This window comes from Protopterus annectens, chromosome 2.part0 (assembly GCF_019279795.1).
Source record: "Protopterus annectens isolate FY-2018-M chromosome 2.part0, PAN1.0, whole genome shotgun sequence".
NCBI classification, from domain to species: domain Eukaryota; kingdom Metazoa; phylum Chordata; order Ceratodontiformes; family Protopteridae; genus Protopterus; species Protopterus annectens.
In genome coordinates this window covers 849,053,393-849,075,569 of record NC_056728.1, presented here as the reverse complement: position 1 = coordinate 849,075,569, position 22,177 = coordinate 849,053,393, and the positions used below count along the sequence as shown (strand labels likewise).

Below are 22,177 nucleotides of genomic sequence, written 5' to 3'. Positions count from 1 at the left end.
TCAGTGCAGCAAACTTTAGAAAAATATCTGAAATTAAATCACGTTATAGGCTAGGCCATAAAGATGATATCTCACAGGTTTCAAAGCAGCCAGAGACACAAAGTCTGTACTAGCAAGCTTTCTGTATTGTCTTTGGGGTGAACTAATTGCCACTCTGGAAGAGTGGAAGTGTTTAATTGTTTTACAACCTCCAGAAGCTCAACAGATCTGAGCAAAGCTCTTGTGTATGGTTTTCTTTACATGTAAGTGTAAAACCTTGGCAGTTTCCAGGGTTGGTAATACTGTGGAAACAGAGTCAGATGACCAGAAGAGATGTCATTCTGCAAGCTATCCCAGACGTAATATTTTAGATATTATTTTGAGAAGTCTGTTAGTGAGACAAAGCACTCTGTATTCTCTCTTGGTCCTGATAACTACAAGAACGACCACTCGCCACATCATCTGCCTTGCTCCAGTAAGTAAGTTATTAGGGTATAGTGACTCTCTCTTAGATTCAGTCAGGAATATAGTGAAGCTTAGTTTAGATATTGTTTTTCTTTATATGTCTGAGCCCAACCTGCAATGTTATTTTAAATATTTCCTGTAGTTGTGAACTCTGATATCACTGTGAATATATACTTAGTACTTTCTTGTTCTTTTATTATTTATTATTAAATATATTTAAACCTTTTATTGTGGCTGATCTTTTTAGAGATATTTAAGTTTTGAGAGTACTTGCTTATTTATTTGGTGACACTGTGTGGGCCACTGCTAATAGCCTGTCTTGGTCAAACTACCATTTGTATTAATATTAATTTCACTCAGTATATTGGGTACCCTTGGAAGAGCCTTAAGGTAGCTGGCAAGGGTTTCTGGTGGCAGTGGTAACTACCTCTGGGCAAAAGGGGGCATTGCTAGTAAACCTGTGCCAGCCTTTTGTGTGCGTGTGCGTGTGTGTGTGTGTGTGTGTGTGTGTGTGTGTGTAAATCAAATCTCAAACAGTATGTGCGTCATCTACTTGCGTAGGCACATGGAGCACTGGTTGGACAGAGAGAGAGTGTTGGAGGAATTGGGTTGGACCCCTGTCTAAGGACTAAACTCTATAGCTGTGCCGGTGGGGAGTCTTACTGGGGAGAAACCAACCTGGGACTGACTGTGGTCTCTGTGTGATTTTAACTGAAACTGCACTTGATGAAAAGAGCTGCATTTGGAAATAATGTGTGTGTACCGGTTTTTATTTTTATTTTATTTTACATTTGTTAACCGGGAAAGTCCAACTGGACGCATATCCATTTTCAGCGGAGGCCGGGGGAGAAAAGCTCCAATAGCATGTCATAAAGAAATTACATAAGAATATCATAAAGAGATATAGGTTCCATAGAAGCATAAGTTATGTATAGATTAACAATTCATTTAGTAAAGTCAGCATACAGCATTCTAGTAGTAGGGTTTATATAGAATAGAAAATATAAACACAAGAAAAACATTTTTTTTTTGTCTTTCTAAATTATGAGCACTCCCAATATTTTGTTACACAAATAACCAGTGATTATTAAGCTTTACAGAGAAAGGAATTAGGGGTCCTTTTGTAGAATCCTTAAACATGTATTTGGTGCAAATTAACCTGGGGAGTAGCATGAACAAAGCCAATTGTTTGAGAAGTGGGTTCTCAGGAGTTTCTTAAATTGAAAAGGGGAGGTAGTGGAGGTTATTTGGCTAGGTAGGGAGTTCCATATTTTGGCAATAGTGCAGGCAAAGAGAGATTTGCCAGCATTATTTTTGTGTCTGATAACGCTTATTAGGTTCTGAGAACTAGATTGTAAGGCTCTGGTAGGGATGTGGGGGTTAATTATATTTTAAAGTGCAGGGTTTTTTTCTGGAAGGTAGAAGAGATTATGCACTATTGTGAGTTGATTAAACAGAAGTAGTTGAGGTAGCTTGAGCCAATTGAGTTGGTTAAGGGCGAGGCAGTGGTGGGATTTGTATGAGGTTTCAGTAGCAAACTTGGCTATTTTGTTATAACAAGATTCCATTTTGTTTAGATCACTCTGGCGGAGATTAGTAAGGATGAGAGAGGCATAGAGAAGGATGGATAAGAGATGAGTTCTTGTAATAGTAGCTTTGGTTTGTTTAGCTATAAAGTGTTTGTTCCTATAGAGAAGTCCTAGTTTTTTTATTAACTTTCTTAATGGTTTGTGCTATATGGATGTCAAATATGAGGTTATTGTCTATTTCTACACCTAAGAGTTTAGTGTGTGCAGTTGATTTGAATGTTACCTTTGGAGTGAATGGTGAAAGTGTTGTTGAGGGGGGGAGCATGACCTGGGCCAAAAAGAATTAATTTAGCTTTTTTGGAGTTAAGAATAAGTTTGATATTTGTAAACCATGTTTTGGCTAGAGTACAAGTGTTTTGCGTGAGGATTTGCAGTTCCTTTAAGGTGGGGGCGGCACTTATAAGGGTGGTGTCATCTGCGTATTGTACTACTGATGCTGTGAGTGAGGAGGAATTGATTTGGTTGGTGAATAGTGAGAACAATAGTGGGCCAAGGATGGATCCTTGAGGGACACCTATTTTGTTATAACAAGATTCCATTTTGCTCAGATCACTGTGGCGGAGATTAGTAATGATGGGAGAGGCATAGAGAAGGATGGATAAGAGATGGGTTCTTGCAATAGTAGCTTTGGTTTGTTTAGTTATAAAGTGTTTGTTCCTATAGATAAGTCCTAGTTTTTTATTAATGTTCTTAATGGTTTGTGCTATATGGATATTAAATTTGAGGTTATTGTCTATTTCTACACCTAAGAGTTTAGTGTGTGCAGTTGGAGTGATTTGAATGTTATCTTTGGAGTGAGTGTTGACAGTGTTGAGGAGGGGAGCATGACCTGGGCCAAAAAGAATTAATTTAGTTTTTAGGGGGTTAAGAATAAGTTTGATGTTTGTGAACCGTGTTTCAGCTAAGGTAAAAGTGTTTTGGGTGAGGATTTGCAGTGCCTTTAATGTGGGGGCGGCACTTATAAGCGTGGTGTCATCTGCTTATTGTACTACTGATGTTGTAATTGAGGTGGAATTGATTTAGTTGGTGAATAGTGAGAACAATAGTGGGCTAAGGATGGTTCCTTGAGGGACACCTATGGATTCTGGTAGCAGGGGGGACAGCTGGTCATGCCATAGGACTGTTTGCTGTCAACCAGATAAGTAGCTAGTAAACCATGATATAGTAGAAGGGCTGGGGCTTATGGGTAGATAATGTTTAGATAAGAATGTTATGGTCTACCATGTCAAAGACATTAGATAAGTCTAAGGAAATGGAAGATACAAATAGTCCCTTGTTTCTGTTGTGGTTAACTATATCTGTAAATGATAGTAATGCTGTGGTGGTGCTGTGGGATGGTCTAAAGCCATGCTGAGTTTTGGAGATTAAGTTGTTTTGTAAGAGGTACCAAAGTAGGTAAGAATGTACAACTCTCTCTAATATCTTGGATAGAGGTGAGAGTATTGCGATTTGATGAGTTCTAAGGAGTTGCCCCTTTGTGCAGTGGAATAATGTGTAATGTTTTCCACAGGGTGGGGACTTTGAATTCTACAAGTGACCTGTTTATAAGAATGGACACGGGATAGGCTATGGCATCTGCTACTATCTGAAGGAATTCGGCTGGTAGGGGGTCAGCAGCTAGTGTGATTGGTTTGAGTTTCTTATGGAGCTTTGAAATCATTTTAGTGGGTACAGAGTGTAGGGGAACGTTGGTGGTATTGTTTTGAGTAGTAGGGTGGGTTTTGCTAGCACCTGGTATAGAGCTGCTAGTGGTATTGAGGTCATTGGTAAGGGTTTGGACTGTTTTGGTAAAGAACTTGTTAAATTATGTGGGAATGTTGTCATGGTTGTTTTGTAGTACTAGGGCTGGGGTGGTTGCTTTACCTGGGTGGATTATGCCATTTATTGTAGCCCAAAATTTCTTAGGGTTGTTGGCATATTTTTCCTGCATGTTTTTGTAGTAGTTACTTTTGTCTAGTTTGATTTGTTTTTTTGGCTTTGTTTCGAAGTTCTTGGTAGGTTTGCCTCAAATTACTGGTTTTGTTCTTTTGATATTGACTCCAGGCCAGATCCCTCTCTTTTATTGTAGTCTTAGTATCTTTAGTTAGCCATGGAGCATAGTTAGCTTTTAGTGTTATAGTTCTGGAGGGGGCATGATAGTTTAGGATTTGCAGGAAAGTGGAGTTAAAGTACTGTACGGCCTCATCTAGAGATAGTAGTTTTAGGGGTGTTCCAGTTACAGCTTTGTAGTGAATTGAGGAAGTCAGTTGTTTTAAAGGTCTTTTTGTTACATATTACTCTGAGGTTGGGTTGGCTTATGTAATGGGGTCTGTTCCGAATTAGGCTGGTTGATGATCACTTAACCTGTCAGGTAGACAGCCAGAGTGCCATGCTAGAGTGGGGTCAGATAATAGAATCTAGTCTAAGATGGATTTGTGTTGTGAGGTTTTGCCTTTTCTGGTTGCGGTGGATATAATTTGGGTAAATCTATGGAGGTTAATGTGGGTAGTTGGAGTGTGGCTAGAGCAGTTCAGCCAGTCAATATTAAAGTCACCTAATAGTATAGTTTCTTGTGGCATGGAGTTTGAGATCCAGTTTAGCAGGTTTTCCATTATAGTAGTGTTATTGCCTGGTGGAATGTAGCCACCTGCAATAACGATATGTTTGTTTGAGTTTAGTTTTAATTTGGCAAGGATTAGTTCAACAACTTTGATTTCTTGGGTATTATAAGCAATTTGTTCAGTGGTGAGATGATTTTGGAACAATATCGCTACGCCACCTCCCTTTTTCTCTACTCTATCTCTGTGTATTATGTTATAGCCAGGGACTATAATCTCATTATTATGGTGTTCTGGTTTAAGCCATGTTTCAGTTAGCACTGCTATTTCTGGTTTATATCCAGCTAGAAGGGCGTGAAGGTCCTGGATTTTGTTAAGTATACTTCTTGCATTTATGTTAATGAAGATGAGAGAGGAGATAGATCTATAATATAGGGGGGTTGGCTGATTAGAGTCTGTGTAGGGTATTGTGGTGGGCCCTGGAGTAGGGTGAATGTCACCATAGCGAATGAGTTTGTGGAGTAGGTGAAGATACAGTTTAGTTAGTTGTGTAGTAATTTATTATGTCTTAATGAAGAGTGAGGGTTAGTTCTGACTGACAGTTTGTAGTGGGAGTAAGAGACTGATCTAGAGAAGGTGAGGTCTAGCGGTGCGATAGGGAAGTTACAGATTTTCAGGTGAGTGGATAGAGGTTCAGTTTGCCACTGTGGGGGGGTACTGATATGCAGTTGAGTGTGGTAAGAGGAGAGGTAGTAGAGCAGGAGAAAGATGAAGATAGTACATAGGTAGAGTAGGGTTTTTATTAAGTGTAACTGTTGTTTAAAGTTCATCATGTCTGGTGAAGAGTGTTTAATGGTAGTAACTTACAGTAAGTGGGTTTGATGTACTAATAATGAGTGATAGTAAGGGTGTGGTGAAGGGTGTTGGGTTGTAAGTGATATGTGTGGTCTGAAACTGTAATTGGGTGGGATGGAACTGATAGAGGGTGTGGCGTATAACTATAAATGCAACTGATATGGGGGTGGGTGGGAATGGGGGTAGGGTAGGTAAGCAAAGTGAGTGTAATGGGCAGAGCGGGACAGAGCCAGTAGTCCAAGACACTGGAGAGTTTGGGAGACTATCAGTGTTATGTGAAAGTGAGCCTATTACTGCTGTATGTATTCTATATGGGTGGAAGGTAGGTATGTGGCAGTTAAGTAAGCTTAGACTAAATTCAAACAAAATAGTCAGTATATGAGAGATGTGATCTGTAATTCCGGGAGCTGGAGTGTGGGCAGGATGGGTAGGAAGAGACAAAGGTGCACTCTAGATTATCGAGGAAAAGGAGTGCAGTATAACTAAGAAGGTAACAGATATATGGGGGGGTGATGCCTGCTGCTAATCTGTGATGCAGCATTTGACCACACTAAAGTCAGTCAGCTGTCCTTAGGGGAGCACAATAAAGTACACTAAACCAAGAAAGTTAACATACATTCACTACTTTCAGGCTATGGTTCTCTCAAACTTCTTTGCTCGGTCCACAGTATTTTCTGGGTGATTCTTCTTAACTGATGTAGGTATTTGATGGGAGGGGAGAACCCTTAAATAATGGCTATGAATGGTATTCACTACTTTCAGGCTATGGTTCTCTCAAACTTCTTTGCTGGGTCTATAGTATTTTCTGGGCGATTCTTCTTAACTGATGTAGGTATTTGATGGGGGGGGGCTTAAATAATAGCTATGAATGGTATTCACTACTTTCAGGCTATGGTTCTCTCAAACTTCTTTGCTGGGTCCACAGTATTTTCTGGGTGATTCTTCTTAACTGATGTAGGTATTTGATGGGAGATGGAACCCTTAAATAATGGCTACGAATGGTATTCACTACTTTCAGGCTATGGTTCTCTCAAACATCTTTGCTGGGTCCACAGTATTTTCTGGGCAATTCTTCTTAACTGATGTAAGTATTTGATGGGAGGTGGAACCCTTAAATAATGGCTACGAATGGTATTCACTACTTTCAGGCTATGGTTCTCTCAAACTTCTTTGCTGGGTCCACAGTATTTTCTGGGCGATTCTTCTTAACTGATGTAGGTATTTGATGGGAGGGGGAAACCCTTAAATAATGGCTATGAATGGTATTCACTACTTTCAGGCTATGGTTGTCTCAAACTTTTTTGCTGGGTCCACAGTATTTTCTGGGCGATTCTGCTTAACTGATGTAGGTATTTGATGGGAGGAAGACCCCTTAAATAATGGCTATGAATGGTCACTAACACGTTAGCAAACACAGCAGCAGCATCTATGGGGAGGCTAGGGCAGTTTGAAAATGGAACCTCACCAACAGGGTTCCCTATGTAAACATTATCCTGCCAGTGAGTATTCCCCACAGGTGCCAGTGGTGATGATTGCGGCTTCTTGATTAGTGATCCAGTGGTGGGTTGTTACAGTATATTCTTAAAGCAGTTTTTGATTTGTATTGAAAACTGGCAAAATATTAGTGATTGCAGTTTATTTTAAAAAATAGCTTGAATAAGTACAAAAGGGTAGGGTTGATAGTTACTGTTAGTGAATGGTGTAACCTACATACTAAGAACATTTTACCTTCAGTACTTCCACGGTGGTGCAGCGGTAGTGTTGTTGCCTCACAGCAAGAGGTTCTCCAGTTCGATTCTCAACTTGGGTTGGGAGTGCCTTCTGTGTGGAGTCTGCATCTTCTTTCCACGGTCGAGTGGGCATTCGAAAGACATGTGTTGAATGGGCGTGCCTCATTGAAGGTTGGGCGTCGGGCTGGTAACTCTACACCATAAAAAACCAACTGCCAATCATTAGCGGACTGGAGTTCCTCTGTGGCAGCCCTGGGAAAAGCCGAAAGACAAACAACAACAACAACCAATAGTAATCTAAAATCAAGAAAGCAGAGTGATGCTTAATGCCATGCAGATGTCAACTACATTCTTAAGATAAGTTTTAAGGTAACATACAAGAAAACATAATTTCATGATCTTTGCCTTCTCATGTCACTGTGTATTCGTCTGTGGAGTTACTACAGCTAGATTGATTTCTGACAAGAATGTTGCCACTCTGAATGAAGACTTCTTCCAACCACAAAACAAATCTTAGAGTAAGGTAGAGTAGATGGTATCACCTCTACCTCTATCTCTGCTGTTTCCACCATGAACAAAATAATTGGAATAAGATTAGTATCTATGACGTCTAGTAAAAAAATATATTGCAATAAGAATAAAAACTAAAACCCACAGCTTCCATTAATATAAACACAACTTAATTTTTATGCTTCATTAATGAAAGCATTCCCTTATGATAGTTTGCAAAGAAATATCGTATTTCTGAAAATGTATTGCACACCAAAGATACAAGACGGGGAAAATGTTAGCAAAAATGCAAATAATGTGTGCCATTTTTTATGTATACTTTGTACAGAAAGACATTGCTATTTCTAATTGTATAATCTTCTCTCATTGGCACAATATTATAATTATATGAGTGTAATAGCTAAAATTTGTCTCTCTACTTTCTGAAAACCAGGATAAACTATATCCCTTAATTTGAACAAGTACCATTTCAATCCTTATACCTCCTTACTTTCACTTTTTCACTTACTTCCTTACTGATATCTAGTTCTCTTACCTGACTTTCTCTCTAAATGTACTATAAGCCTGTTTTTCTCTCACTTCATATTCCAGTTCCTGTTTGTATTAGACTAACTTACCTTTAATTTCTCTACAAACTGTCTAAAATTTCTCTAAATACTAAACGATGGCCGTGCACTTTGTATTGATTTTTAACCAATGTTTTTATTTTATATCTAATTTGTTATAATTATTTGAAATGCAGATGTTTTTGTTTTATATTTGAAGATTGTATAATTATTGTTCTTAAAATGTTTTGTAATAATTTGGATCTTTTCTCCCCGGGCCTCCACTGAAACTGGGCTTCTACCCATTCTGGCTTTCCCGGCAATCAAATCTCAATAAATAAATAAATAATAGTGCTAAAATAGTATCGTTTTATTGGTTTGTATACAAATATGTTGCAGTCCTGTGTACTACTTAGTATTGGGTTAGATGGATGATTTGCTTCTGTCCAGTGTCTGAGGTTCAGCACTAGTCTTTGCATGTTGTTGCCCTTTTTGGAGCAGTTCACTTCCCCATATCCAAAAGACAAAATGAAATGTTGATTCATTTGATAGAGTACTGCAGTGAATTATTCCTAGATTTATATTATGGAGCTTAGCTAACCATTTATTTTTTATAAAAAGAAGTAAGCTGGTTAACAATGTGAAATAAATAAATGTGGTGTGGGGAAAAAGCACAGCCTAGTGGGGATGGGCATTCCTCTTAGAATGGGTCTGATTAGACCCAAATTGCTGAAGTGATCAGAGTTATATGTTGATGGGTAATACACTGAATGGTATTAATATAGGCAGGTATGTACATTTTTCTCTTTTTTACTTTGAATTATGCATTTTCCTGTAAATTAAAACCACAGGGCAATCTCAGTACTCTGTAAATATTTTGCACAGACACTTCAGGCAGTCTCCCAAGTTGATGGATAACACACAAAAAGGAAAAGCAACAAGTAATTCATGCATTTGGTATCAAACTGTAAGAAAAAAGTCATAAAAAGATATGTCAGATGTCTTTTAATCACTAATTCTTGCATTCCATTCACCTGAACATACCTCACTAAAATTAGATATACAGTCTTTTGAAAGATGTGAAGTTTACACAAAGTAGATGTCTGTAGGGACTTGGGTGTATTAATCAGCAATACCTTTTCCTTTGATAAGCATGCCTCTACAACACAATGCAGAGACATGCCATACCGTACTTAGCTGTTATGCTAAACAACTTACCACCAAGGATAGTGGTTACCTTACAGCATTATAATCATGTTTAAGGCCTATTCCTGATTATAATAATACCTTCTACCACTACACTAATGGTCAGCTTAGAAGCTTGGAAATTGTGGAAAGGAAACGTATGAGGAGAATACAAACTAATAACTTGTAACGTGAGTTACATGGAAAGATGCAAATAGCTAAAATGATGTATTTTACATAATTGTTCTATCAGAGGTAAACTGATATCAGCATACAAGTTATTTCATAATGCAACACTACAGTTGATTTTAAACATTGATTTAAATTATGACATGACATTGTGTAGAAACAGTAAATTAAAGTTGCATATGAATTCATTTTAGACTAAGACAATCTTTTGTATCACTAAGGATTATGTATTTCGGAATAAACTTTCTGTATCGATTAGGATATTAAGTAGTTTGACTGAATTTAAATATAATTTGGACATCTGATTTGGAAATTTACTGAATGATCATAAATTGGTGGAACTGGGCTCCTCGATAGTCTTTTGTCCTGAACACATTCACTAACATTTGAACTTATGAACATAACTGCAAGAAGCATCCTGCTGAAAGTGATGCTATCATCATAAAATATATTAGACAAGCAAAATGCAAGCTTTTCTTGGAATTCTTTGAAAGTTTAAAGCTTTCTTATTTTCTTTTATCTTTTCTCATTACAGGAAGTATAGCAGCTGTGACTGTGACAATTATTGTAGTAGTGCTGTTGATATTTGGTGGAGCTACTTACATAAAAATGAGGTAAGAACCATTTATTCAGTGAAAACAGATCAAATGCCATGTATAAATAATGCTTAACAAAGCCAGCTGTATGAAAAACATGCGGAAGATTGTTTTCATCCGTGTTAAAAAACTGTGGAGAGAACTAGGACAGCTCATAGCTGAAGATTAAAGAACACTTGTAACCACCAGCTCAATACCAGAAATGTTCTCTCTAGCAATTTAGGTTTTATCAATACACTTGTCAGATACATTCCAGACAACCCAAGCCATACCACTCATAACACCAGAAATACAAACCCTGACAATAAAAGTGGGGGTGACAGTAAGCCTTAACTCAACTGTATAAATAATACTGTGAGGCAACACCTGGCATTGTTTTTTGCACTACCTGTACTCCCAAAAATGTCTGTCATGCAGTCTTTCTGAAATGACTGCTCCTTACATTGTGAGATCACTCACTGACATACTGATCCATGGTACTACGCCAACTGAATATTAGTAAAACTGTAGCATCTTCTGATCCAAGACAGCATTTCCAAAGCCCCAACCTCAGTATAAACAAATCTGTATACTGCTTATGCTGGCTAAACTACTGGAGAAGGTTATTGGGAGACAAATCCTTGACTATTAACAAAACTAACCTGTTACTTTGTGAGTAGCATGGCATTGGTGCTGCCCAGATACCCTCACTGTACTATTTTCTTTCTCAAATAGCATTTTGGGAATGATGACATTGTCCATCTCTGAAGCATTCTTTGTAGGCCTGAAATGAACATTTGAATTAAAGACCTTGGTTTAATTATATCACAAATAAAATCACTCAACTTTAAAATTTGCATGTATAATGTGTCATTGACTATCTGTCCTAAAGAACTGTCAATACTTCAGGCACACTATCAGGCCATGATAATCTTTGCCTGTCCGTCTCACATGAGTCTATCTTGGCACTTCTTCTGTTTTCCTCAGAGCCCTACTATTTTTGCCTCTTCTAAAACTGTCTCAGGAGCTGGACTTATCGGGTAATAAAATATTTATATAGATGATCTAGTCATATACGTCAGTGTAGCTCCAACTTTCATGACATAGTTCGCTCACAGTAACACACTGTTACAGATATTTGGAAATGGTTAAGCAGCAAAATGTATGATAATCATAGCATACATGTTTTGTAATTATGCATGGATTACTGACACCCCTTCATTTTGCCCTGAAGGATTTACTGGGATAGCTGGCCAGCAAGAAGCTTTCAAACATCTCTGTTTCTGCCTCAACCTTTCTCACTCTTTTAATCACTAAATCAAATCAGCACTCAATACATTTTAATAGAGGTAGTTAATGGACAATACATACTTGATGCTAGACTGGCCATTGAAGACAAAAAGATTACACAGTGACAGGAGCACATCCCTTAATTTTTTCACTTGAGAATTCCAACAATACAGCAACTTTTACTTTCTAGATTTTTTTCCTATCACTGTCTCCCCACTCAGAGCATCGCTGTATTGTTCTCATGAACACTGTCTTCCTGTTGCTGAAACATTTGCCTTATAATCCACTCCTTAGTACACAAAATTCTTAATGAAGTATACCATCCACAGATTAGGTCTACACATAACATAACTCCTTCATTTCCACACTTAAATCACGTACTTGGGGGAAAGTGGTTTTAGACTGGCATAGTGAAAACGGCTCAGAAAAACAAAGCCTGATTACTTTAAGAGGCTGTTAAGGTTCCACAATTTTTTTATGGTTTGCTACCTATGTAATATTACTAGAGGTGACAACATATTGGACCTGGTCATCACCAACATGGGCGACCGGTGTTCCACACCGGAGGTCAACCCTTCGCTGGTTAGATCTGACCATAAACAAATCACTTTGGATATATACATTCCACCCCCACCCCCGGACAAGAAAACCACGGTGAAAAACTTTTCAAAAGCAAATTCACATTACTTAAGACCGAGGTGGAAAGTTTCAAAGCCCCCATGCTGAAGGATAACGCTATCCAAGCTGCAAAATCCTTTACTAATGCATTCTACGGGCATCTACAAGAATGCATGGATCATGCCATCCCAAACAAAACCAAGACTCCTCCAAGAAAAGCAAACCAGTCTGGTGGACTCCTGCCATAAACAAGCTATACAATAGAAGGAGGAAACTAGTACAGAAAAGAGTAAAATACCAAGAAGGGAAGACATCCCTGATCAGTATCAGCAAGAAACTACGATCCCTCATAAAAGCACTCCTGAGGGTATCCTCCTTTGAAAGAGATATCAAGTTGCTATGAACTTGTCAGTTTGATGGCCATTCACTATTTCACTATAGCCAACTTATAAACTTTTTTAATGTAACATACGCAATTAATTCTTAAAAGACAGCAGGCACTAAATTTGTAGATGAAACACTGAAATGTAAAGTTGTTTGCCAGCAGCAACTTCATTAGTTACAGATCTCTTTAATGTGAAATTATTTAGATGACTTTCATTTCTGCAGAAATTGTGCTTATTGACTGATATTGGTGGATTGTAATGACAAAAGTTTGAGAGGGCTTTTATGGTTGAAATGTTCTGAAATGGATAGTTTTGCCATTATTGATTCATGCATTTTGTTTCTTTGCTTAATGGAAAATTGTTCAAAACTACAAATTTAAACACATTTTAACATGTAGTGTTATATTATACAAAGAATATAATTTAATAATCAGGAAGGTGAATCAAAGAACAATGCATATATGCATGGTCCTAAAATGTGTGCAAGGTACCTAAGGTTTGAGAACAGCCCGAAGGTAAACTTAATCTGTTACTGGCCAGATGCTTTTTCTTTGAATGTGGGTATCAATGCCATTTCAATGAATGTAAGTTTCAAGGGTAGAGAAGTTTAGTGTTCATGCTTAGTCTGTTTTCATTGTGATATTTTATTGTTTGTTTAGCAAATAGCTATCCACATTTGTGCTATAAATTTGAAATAAAAATAAAATCCAAATATCTATAGTCATTGTAGAAGTTAAAAAGAAAATGGTATGTACACTGACAGGTTTGAACAGTGTTTATGGTAACTGGGGAGAAATAGCCAAGCACTGGGACACTGGAATGACTGTGGAGGAAGGGGGCAGCTGGGGTTGTGATGATCCATTACCCTGCCAAGGGCCCCATTTGGCCATGATCCTGCTCTGGTAGTATTAGTAATGGTAGCAGTAGTAGTAATAGTAGTAGTAGTACTTATAGTAGTAGTAGCAGTATTAGTAGTACTTATGGTAGCAGTAATAGCAGTAGTAGTATGTATAGTAGTACTATTAGTAGTAGTAGTAATAGTAATTATAGTAGTAGTAGCAGACGTAGTAGTAGCAGCAGCAGTACTAGAAGTACTTGTAGTAACATTAACAGTAATAGCTGTAGTAACAGCAGCAGTAGTAGCTATAGTAGTATCTGGGGTTGCAGTAGTATTAGTAATCGTAGTACCAGTAGTAGTAGCAGTAGTAGTACTTATAGTAGTAGTAATAGTAGTAGTAGTAGTACTTGCATTAGCAGTATTATTAATTGTTAGTTTGATTTTTACTGCCTTCTTGAGAACTCCCTTCTTAAATACTGATAGTGAAGTCATAGTCTACAGAGATCCTGCTTAAACTATGCATTGACCCTTAAGAAATATTATGGTTCAACACATGAAGTGTTCCTCTGACATAAAGCAGTCACCCAATTGGAATCTCACTAAAAACCTTATCCCCTCGAGCCACATGCTCTAGGGATCTAAACCTCACCATAACAATAAATAGGACGTGCTGGAGGGTTAGATTCCTGTCCCAGAGACTTCCCATGCTTTGGAACAAGATCCCAATCTACATTAGACAGAGCTCCTTGCTAACACTCTTCAAAAAAAACCTTGACGAGTGGATGGGAAACAGAAAGTTTACCATGGGGATCACTTCAGCGGCTCTGCTGGACAGAGGCACGGGGAACTAATCTAAGGGGGCAAGGAAAGCCAACACATTCTGGCTAGGCTTATAAATGCCTTCAGGCAGATAGCCTATTAACTACCTATGAACCTATTAAGGGTTCCTGATCCTGATTGAGGCTACTTATTGAGAAAATTGTGTAGGGGAAACAAGGTTACTAGAAAACCGTAGCTTAAGCCTCTAGAGAATTAAAAAATGTTTGACAAAGTTAGCTGATTAATACATACAGTTATAAAAGTGTGTGATAAAACTTATGCTGAATACAAAGATTTTATTTATCACCTCTCTTTGTGTCATCAAGTGTTTATCACCTATCAAAAATCACTGCAACCAAGTCCATTCATGCAAAAAGAAAAGAATGAAGATTCACATACTGTACACACTAAATACATATACACACACAACAAAAAATACTAAAAACATCACAGTCAAATGCAGGAAATTATATTTAATTATAGATAAATAAAAAAAATACAAAAATAAAATAAAACTGCAGCAGTCATTTAAAAATGTTAGTGGTCTTGCTGGTATGGCTTAAACTAGAAAAAGAATATGTACTAAGTGACATCTGTTTAGGTATGTGGTATAATATTCCTTTAAAGAAGTACAAGCCACTTAACCAAACAGTACTCCTGGGCAGAATGAAAATGTGGATCAGTGCTCTACCCTAGTTAATAAATACGGATAAATGGAAGAAATAGACTGGGGTGTGAATAAAGACTTCATGAAGAAGCTTCTCTGTATGAGTATTTTATCTGTTCTATGGCATCCATGTTCCAGCATGGTGCATTTGCTAAGAAGTCTCTTCCATTGCAAATCTGAGGCTTTATCAGAATTAATGATCTTTGAGGAGTTGGGCCATTCTCAGTAACCCCAAAGACTGATGCCACAAGTATTATGACCACTTGGCACTCTAAATATTATATGGCTGCTATGCTCCTCCCTGTAATTCTATAATGCACTGCAGCAGCATCTATCTTCATAGCTTTGTTGCCACACTTTGCAAAACATTGGTCTCTAAAACAGCCCTGGGCTGCTTAGTATATTTTGTGGCTTTTCTGTGAAAATTGATAGAGTATTCCTTTGCTTGTGTCCAGAAAGTCATAAGTGCACTTGTTTTGATTTCTGGGAGTTTTATTTTTGAGCTTCCTATTTGTCTTCCCTTGTCTTTGCTCTTTGGGCTCCAGATTTTTTTTTCTTTCATAGAAAAACAGAGAGGGAAAACTCTTGATCTCCTCTTTCTTCTCTTTGTGTATATTCTGCCTTGGCAGTGTTCTGTCTTCTTGCTTGCCAGTATTAATATTAGGAGTAGGAGTAGTAGCAGCAGTAGCATTAGAAGTACTTGTAATAGTAATAGCTGCAGTAACAGTAGCAGTAGTAGCTATAGCAGTATCTGGAGTTGCAGTAGTACTAGTAGTAGCAGTAGTAGTAATAGCTGTAGTAGTACTAGTAGCAGCAGCAGCAATAGTAACAGCAGTAGTACTAGTAGCAGCAGCAGCAGTAATAGTAATAGTAGTACTAATAGCAGCAGTAGTAACAATAGCAGTAGTACTACTAGTAGTAGTAGTAGTAGTAGTGACACTAGTACTAGTAGCAGTGGCAGCAGCAGTAGTAGTAGCAGTAGTAGTAGTGGTAGTACCAACAGCAGCACTAGTAGCAGTAGTAGTAGCAGCTGCAGTAGCAGCAGTATTTATAGTAGAATTCAGTACTAGGAGACCTAGGCAGTTACCAAGGGCCTGGTGGCTGGAGGGGGGGGGGCACTGGCTAGGGGGCTTCCACATTTACTTTTTTAATTTATTACAAAAAGAAAAATCAAACATTTCTTCTTTAAACACCAGCATCTTCTTCTTTAATAGGGTATGCAAGCACTCTACATCCATGCCTGTGTCATGATTTTGAACTGTGTGTGTGTGTGTGTGTGTGTGTGTGTGTGTGTGTGTGTGTGTGTGTGTGTGTGCGTGTGTGTGTGTGCATGTGTGTGTGTGCATGTGTGTGTGTGTGCGTGTGTGTGCATGTGTGTGTGCGTGTGTGTATGTGTATGTGTAAAATGCCTTGCAACTTGGTTACATGAGACAAGAGCCTCAATCCTCTGTACTAATTAACAGACTGCTCAAGGAATTCTGAGTTTCATTGGAGACAAGAGCCTGAATCCTCTATACCAACTACCAGACTACTGCAGTACATTTTCAAGGAATTGAGTTTCAAGGAAAGAAAAGTTTATTGTTGTTTATGCTAAGCCTGCTTTCAATGTGCAGCTGTTTTGTTTAGCAAACGGCAGTCAGAGTTTGTCCTATGAAACTTAAAAGTGTTAGTAGCACAACAGGTAGCATACTGCCCTTTGATACAAAAGCCTGTGGTTTCTACTTCCATGCAATATAAATGAATTACTGATACTGTGGTGTACTTTAAGGGCGATGGAGATCAGCACTCCTGAGGGTATCCTCCTTTGAAAGAGATATCAAGTTGCTATGAACTTGTCAGTTTGATGGCCATTCACTATTTCAGTATAGCCAACTTATAAACTTTTTTAATGTAACATACGCAATTAATTCTTAAAAAAACAGCAGGCACTAAATTTGTAGATGAAACACTGAAATGTAAAGTTGTTTGCCAGTAGCAACTTCATTAGTTACAGATCTCTTTAATGTGAAATTATTTAGATGACTTTCATTTCTGCAGAAATTGTGCTTATTGACTGATATTGGTGGATTATAATGACAAAAGTTTGAGTGGGCTTTTATGGTTGAAATGTTCTGAAATGGATAGTTTTGCCATTATTGATTCATGCATTTTGTTTCTTTGCTTAATGGAAAATTGTTCAAAACTACAAATTTAAACACATTTTAACATGTAGTGTTATATTATACAAAGAATATAATTTAATAATCAGGAAGGTGAATCAAAGAACAAAACATATATGCATGGTCCTAAAATTTGTGCAAGGTACCTATGGTTTGAGAACAGCCCGAAGGTAAACTTAATATGCTACTGGCCAGATGCTTTTTCTTTGAATGTGGGTATCAATGCCATTTCAATGAATGTGAGTTTCAAGGGTAGAGAAGTTTAGTGTTCATGCTTAGTCTGTTTTCATTGTGATATTTTATTGTTTGTTTAGCAAATAGCTATCCACATTTGTGCTATAAATTTGAAATAAAAATAAAATCCAAATATCTATAGTCATTGTAGAAGTTAAGAAGAAAATCATATGCACACTGACAGGTTTGAACAGTGTGTATTTTAACTGGGGAGAGATAGCCAAGTACTGGGACACTGGAATGGCTGTGGAGGAAGGGGGCAGCTGGGGTTGTGATGATCCATTACCCTGCCAAGGGCCCCATTTGACCATGATCCTGCTCTGGTAGTATTAGTAATAGTAGCAGTAGTAGTAATAGTAGTAGTAGTACTTATAGTAGTAGTAGCAGTATTAGTAGTACTTATGGTAGCAGTAATAGCAGTAGTAGTATGTATAGTAGTACTATTAGTAGTAGTAGTAATAGTAGTAGTAGTAATAGTAATTATAGTAGTAGTAGCAGAAGTAGTAGTAGCAGCAGCAGTACTAGAAGTACTTGTAGTAACATTAACAGTAATAGCTGTAGTAACAGCAGCAGTAGTAGCTATAGTAGTATCTGGGGTTGCAGTAGTATTAGTAATCGTAGTACCAGTAGTAGTAGCAGTAGTAGTACTTATAGTAGTAGTAATAGTAGTAGTAGTAGTACTTGCATTAGCAGTATTATTAATTGTTAGTTTGATTTTTACTGCCTTCTTGAGAACTCCCTTTGTTTTTTGTATAGATGTATTATTTTATCATGTTGAATTTTCATGTTGGGCGAAACTTACCCTTACTTAACCATTATGGAATGAGATTGACCCTGCAAGGAAAATATCCTAAGGTGCTACCACAAAACAGACATGCCTAATACTTGCCTTGGGGAAGCCAGTCAAGTAGACATAAATATAAACGAGAGAGGATCAGCCTTCATTTGCACTAGCAAGCCCTGGACCATCAAACTTCAGTTTCAGTGACAACTGATTTGTTGTTAACCCCCCGCTCTAGCTTTATGCTAGGTCCAAGGGACTTTGGTGTTTCTGCTTTCTCCTTGCTTGCTGAGTCTGAGAGTGATTAGCAGTAAAGGTCTTCAGCCTCTAAGTTTCAGGGTGAATATTGCTAGAATGTCAAGAAGCACCAGCTTTATCCTTCAAATTCTGATGCTTTGACCATCACTATGAGCCTCCTATCAAGAAAAGAAGGTGGTGTTGTGGGTCATGGAGTTTCTGGTCTATATTTATCTCCCATTCAGGTGTCAGAGTTAATTTACCAACTAGCCCCTACATATCTTCAGCCTCCATCCCTTGTTAAATTGGTTTATTTGAGCACTTAATTTCCAGGACCCCAACATTCAGGCAGTATCTGAATTAAGTGATGTTTTAGCAGCTTTTTGATACTTGCTTTCTTTTGTGTTGTAGCTCAGTCATCATCTCTGGTCACTGTGTTTTATTCTGGTCAGTTTCCTCCTTTCATCACCAGGATATTAGACTGAATACTTCTTAGAGGGTCCATTCTTCTTCTTAGGAATACAGGCATTCTTCTTTCTCTACTTTTGAATCATCTGCCTTTTATTGGCAGATAAAGTATAAAAGAAAGCATCTTAGCTCCTTTTTGGAATTTCCCACTTCTGATGTAGAAGAGGAGAGAGAAGAGCGGTGGCCTCTAGGTCCATTGCTCTCTTCACAGAGAACCCTCCAAAAGGTCTTCAGGTCTACCAAGAATTTACTAAGGGTAGTCCCACTAGCTTCTCACCAGTACTGGATGTTGTTAAGGTAGCTACTGAAGTTGCCTGGGCTGCCCTGAACACAGCAGTTCTTGTTGATAAGGCTGATAGTTTTCTTCATCTACCCAAGGACTCTTCTCTTGTATCAAGACTTCCAGGCTGGATACCCCACTCTGACTTATCAGAGTCAAGTAGTTCATCCACCTGATAAGGGATCTTGGGAAATAATCCACCTTGGTAAGCAAGCTTACATGTCTTTATCATTTGCCTAGAGAGTACTTTTTTATCTAGCAAGAAGATGGAGTTTCCCCCATGAAACAGAGGCTGATTTGAAAAATATCGAATTGCAGTCTGCTGTTTGACTTAATTTGCAAAACTTGGCATCTCAGTTATCACACTGTTGACCATAAACAACCTTATCCTGTGTGTGACTTTTAATGCAACAGGAAGTGTAACCAGAGCATCAACAGAGGGTACTGTGGTTCACTGCCATAGCTGGTTTTGTGTTGCAGCTTTTCTGAGGACTCACATGTGAGTTTCATGAATATTCCCTTCCATGGCCATGAAACTTTACTCCAAACGTCCAGTCCTATATGGAAAGAATGGAGAAATGGGAAGGACCTTGTCAGCCGTTAATGTCAAGTTCTATTCTCTTCAGTGGACTTTCTCTAGAACTGATAAAATAGGCACCAGATGTGGATTCATCATAAACAAAATAAGAAATACACTAGAAGGGGGTTCCAGCACTTCTGACTCTTTACAGAGAAGTTGTATCAGCTAGTCATGGTTCTTGGCAATCACTGAGTGTCCACAAGACCCCTTTGGGATTCCCACATTAGTCCTGAAGTTTTTTTCTGACTGCCCTTTTCTGAAGGAAGTTGGAAGTCATTTGTAACTCCATTATCTGGCTTAGTTTTCCATTACTGTTGATCACTGAGTGAGGCCAGTCACCACAATGGGTTGCAAAATTCCTTTTCTCTCAACTTTTTCTTCTCCTACCCCCATTGATAGACATTTTATGCCATCAAGGAAAGGTGACAAAATTTCAGGAGCTTATCTCTTACAAAAATTAAACATCAAGGAGATCTCAATGCACTAGAGAGGCCAAGGATTTTCTCCATTTTCTTATTGTTGCCTAAAAACTCCACAGATCTCAGGCTCATTCTGAGATCTAAGCAGCCTAAACAGCCTTTGTGCCTGACTATTCTTTCTGCACTTTCTGTTTAGTCCCAGTTCAAGTGATCCTGGCATCCAGGTTCATGGAATCCTGGCATATGTAGCCAGAGGAGATTGGCTGAATTCTCTGGACCTTCAGGAATATATCTCTATATCAAGTTTAGCAAGTAATCCCAAACATTCCTACACTTTCAAGTCAGAGCTAGTCACTTCCAGTTTTAGACACTTCCACTTGGACTTACCTCAGAACCAAGGGTGCTCGGCAAATGTATGCCCTTAGTGGTTGCACATCTCCTTCTTTAGGAAATCAGAATGAACTTTTTCCTACCTTGATGACTGACTCCTAGCTACAACTTTTGAGATCATTGTATTCTGGTGAGGGAGTCCCTGGTCATTCTGTTTTAGTCTCTGGGCTTTTATGTCAATGTATACAAGTATCACTTGCAGCTTATTCATTGATTAGTATTCATAGATTATGAGCTAAACACTCTGGCATGTAAGGTCAAGTTTCCCTTGGATTTCTTCCAGTCATTCCATTCACCTATTATCAGTTGAGATTTCCTCACTGAACACTTTTGGTCTTGTAGTTGCAGGTAGCAGACTTAACAAAACACAAGATTTGATTTTCCAAGATATGTTGACATATGTTGCTGTGTTTGGACAACAACAATATTTATTTAGGCAGCCCTTTCTGTCTTCCCCGTACTTGTTTGGCAGCCACAAGAGCTGTACCCATCCTAGGGTTGTGGAGGCAGAGAAGTGGACAGATACTTCAGGGAGAATTGTCACTTGAGGAACTCCCTCTTCACATCAATGTACAGGAGATGAGAGCAGTCCTGCGTACCCCCTAGACCTTTCAGTAGTCTTTATTTTCAGGGGTTTTGTCTCTTTCAACAGACAGCATGTCTGTCATGTGGTATCATAACACCCAATCTTATCGAATTTGCTAGGTAACTGATATTTTTTTCTGGCAGTTTATTTCTTGAGGGAGTCTAGTTAATTGGTGAAAAGTTAAACAAATGCCTCTTAATGCCACATGTGGTCCTTCAGTCCTTTGGTAGTGAGGAGGATTTTTTTTGTATTTATAGAGAATGGTGTTGTGAGATATTTGTGTGCCTGACAAGCACCAAAAGAAGGGACTTTTTCTCCCTCATCCCATCACTAGGGTGACCTCCAAGGAATGCAGCAACCCATCATTGGTTAAAAGAGCTCCTATCTTCTTTTTTCACCTTTCCCTTTGCTGGTGACGTTCATCTGCAGTGTCAAGCTTTTAAAGTCCAAGGTCATCTTGCCCAACAAAGTCAGTGCCTCAACATGCAGCACACTCATCTTTGGTGCTAAAAGAAGACTATGGCTTCTGTTCCCACACCAAGTATTTGGATTCATTTTTCCACTACTGAAACTGTTGTACAGCACAAGGGGGTGCTGCACTCCTGAGTACACCATCCTTACAATGAGATGTTAAACGCAAACCCTATCCGCCTGAGTTGATGGCAGCCCAGGTGGTTGTAAAGGATTCCAAGGCACTTATTCAAAAAAAGAGGGAACGGTTCCCTGGTGCACTATCCAGATTTCTCCTAGTCCATATGAATTATCACCTCTGGTTCCCCTTGAAAAGAATCATTTGGCCTAGTTGGAGTAATGTAACCAACAACTCATAAATAAATAAATAAAATATCTTCATAGCCCCTTATTGGTACTGGCAGGTTTAGCTCTGTCTTCTACCGTCTCAGCAGCTGCAGTTTCATCTGAGACCAGCTAAAATCTTGATGGGTTATTCACTGAACAGGTCTCACCTGGATAAGTATTAGTTGTGTCTTGCAGCTTGGTTTCTTCATAAATTTCATAAAAAGTAGTTACTTCTATCCCTTCCATCTGGATATTATTTCTAAAATTTCTGCTTTTCGGAAACTTAAAACACGATAAAGGTATTGGGACAAGTGAATTCATTTTTATATGTGGGCTGAGTCCAAAGAGTTGAATCTCTTTTTCTGCTCCAACTACAGCTGCATTCATAGGCTCTTAAGTTTATACATTTGTACTATGCAATCACTCCAGTAGACCATTAACAACCTAGACATTGCAATTCCCACTACT

General features: G+C 38.4%; 1 protein-coding gene across 1 annotated transcript in view; it reads left to right on the top strand.

Moving 5' to 3' along the window:
• PARM1 (prostate androgen-regulated mucin-like protein 1) overlaps positions 1-22,177 on the top strand; it is a 308,303-nt gene that overhangs the window by 264,342 nt on the left and 21,784 nt on the right. The window contains exon 3 of the mRNA XM_044061116.1: positions 10,120-10,198. Coding sequence (XP_043917051.1) covers positions 10,120-10,198 — 79 coding nt within the window. The remainder of the gene's footprint in view (positions 1-10,119; positions 10,199-22,177) is intronic.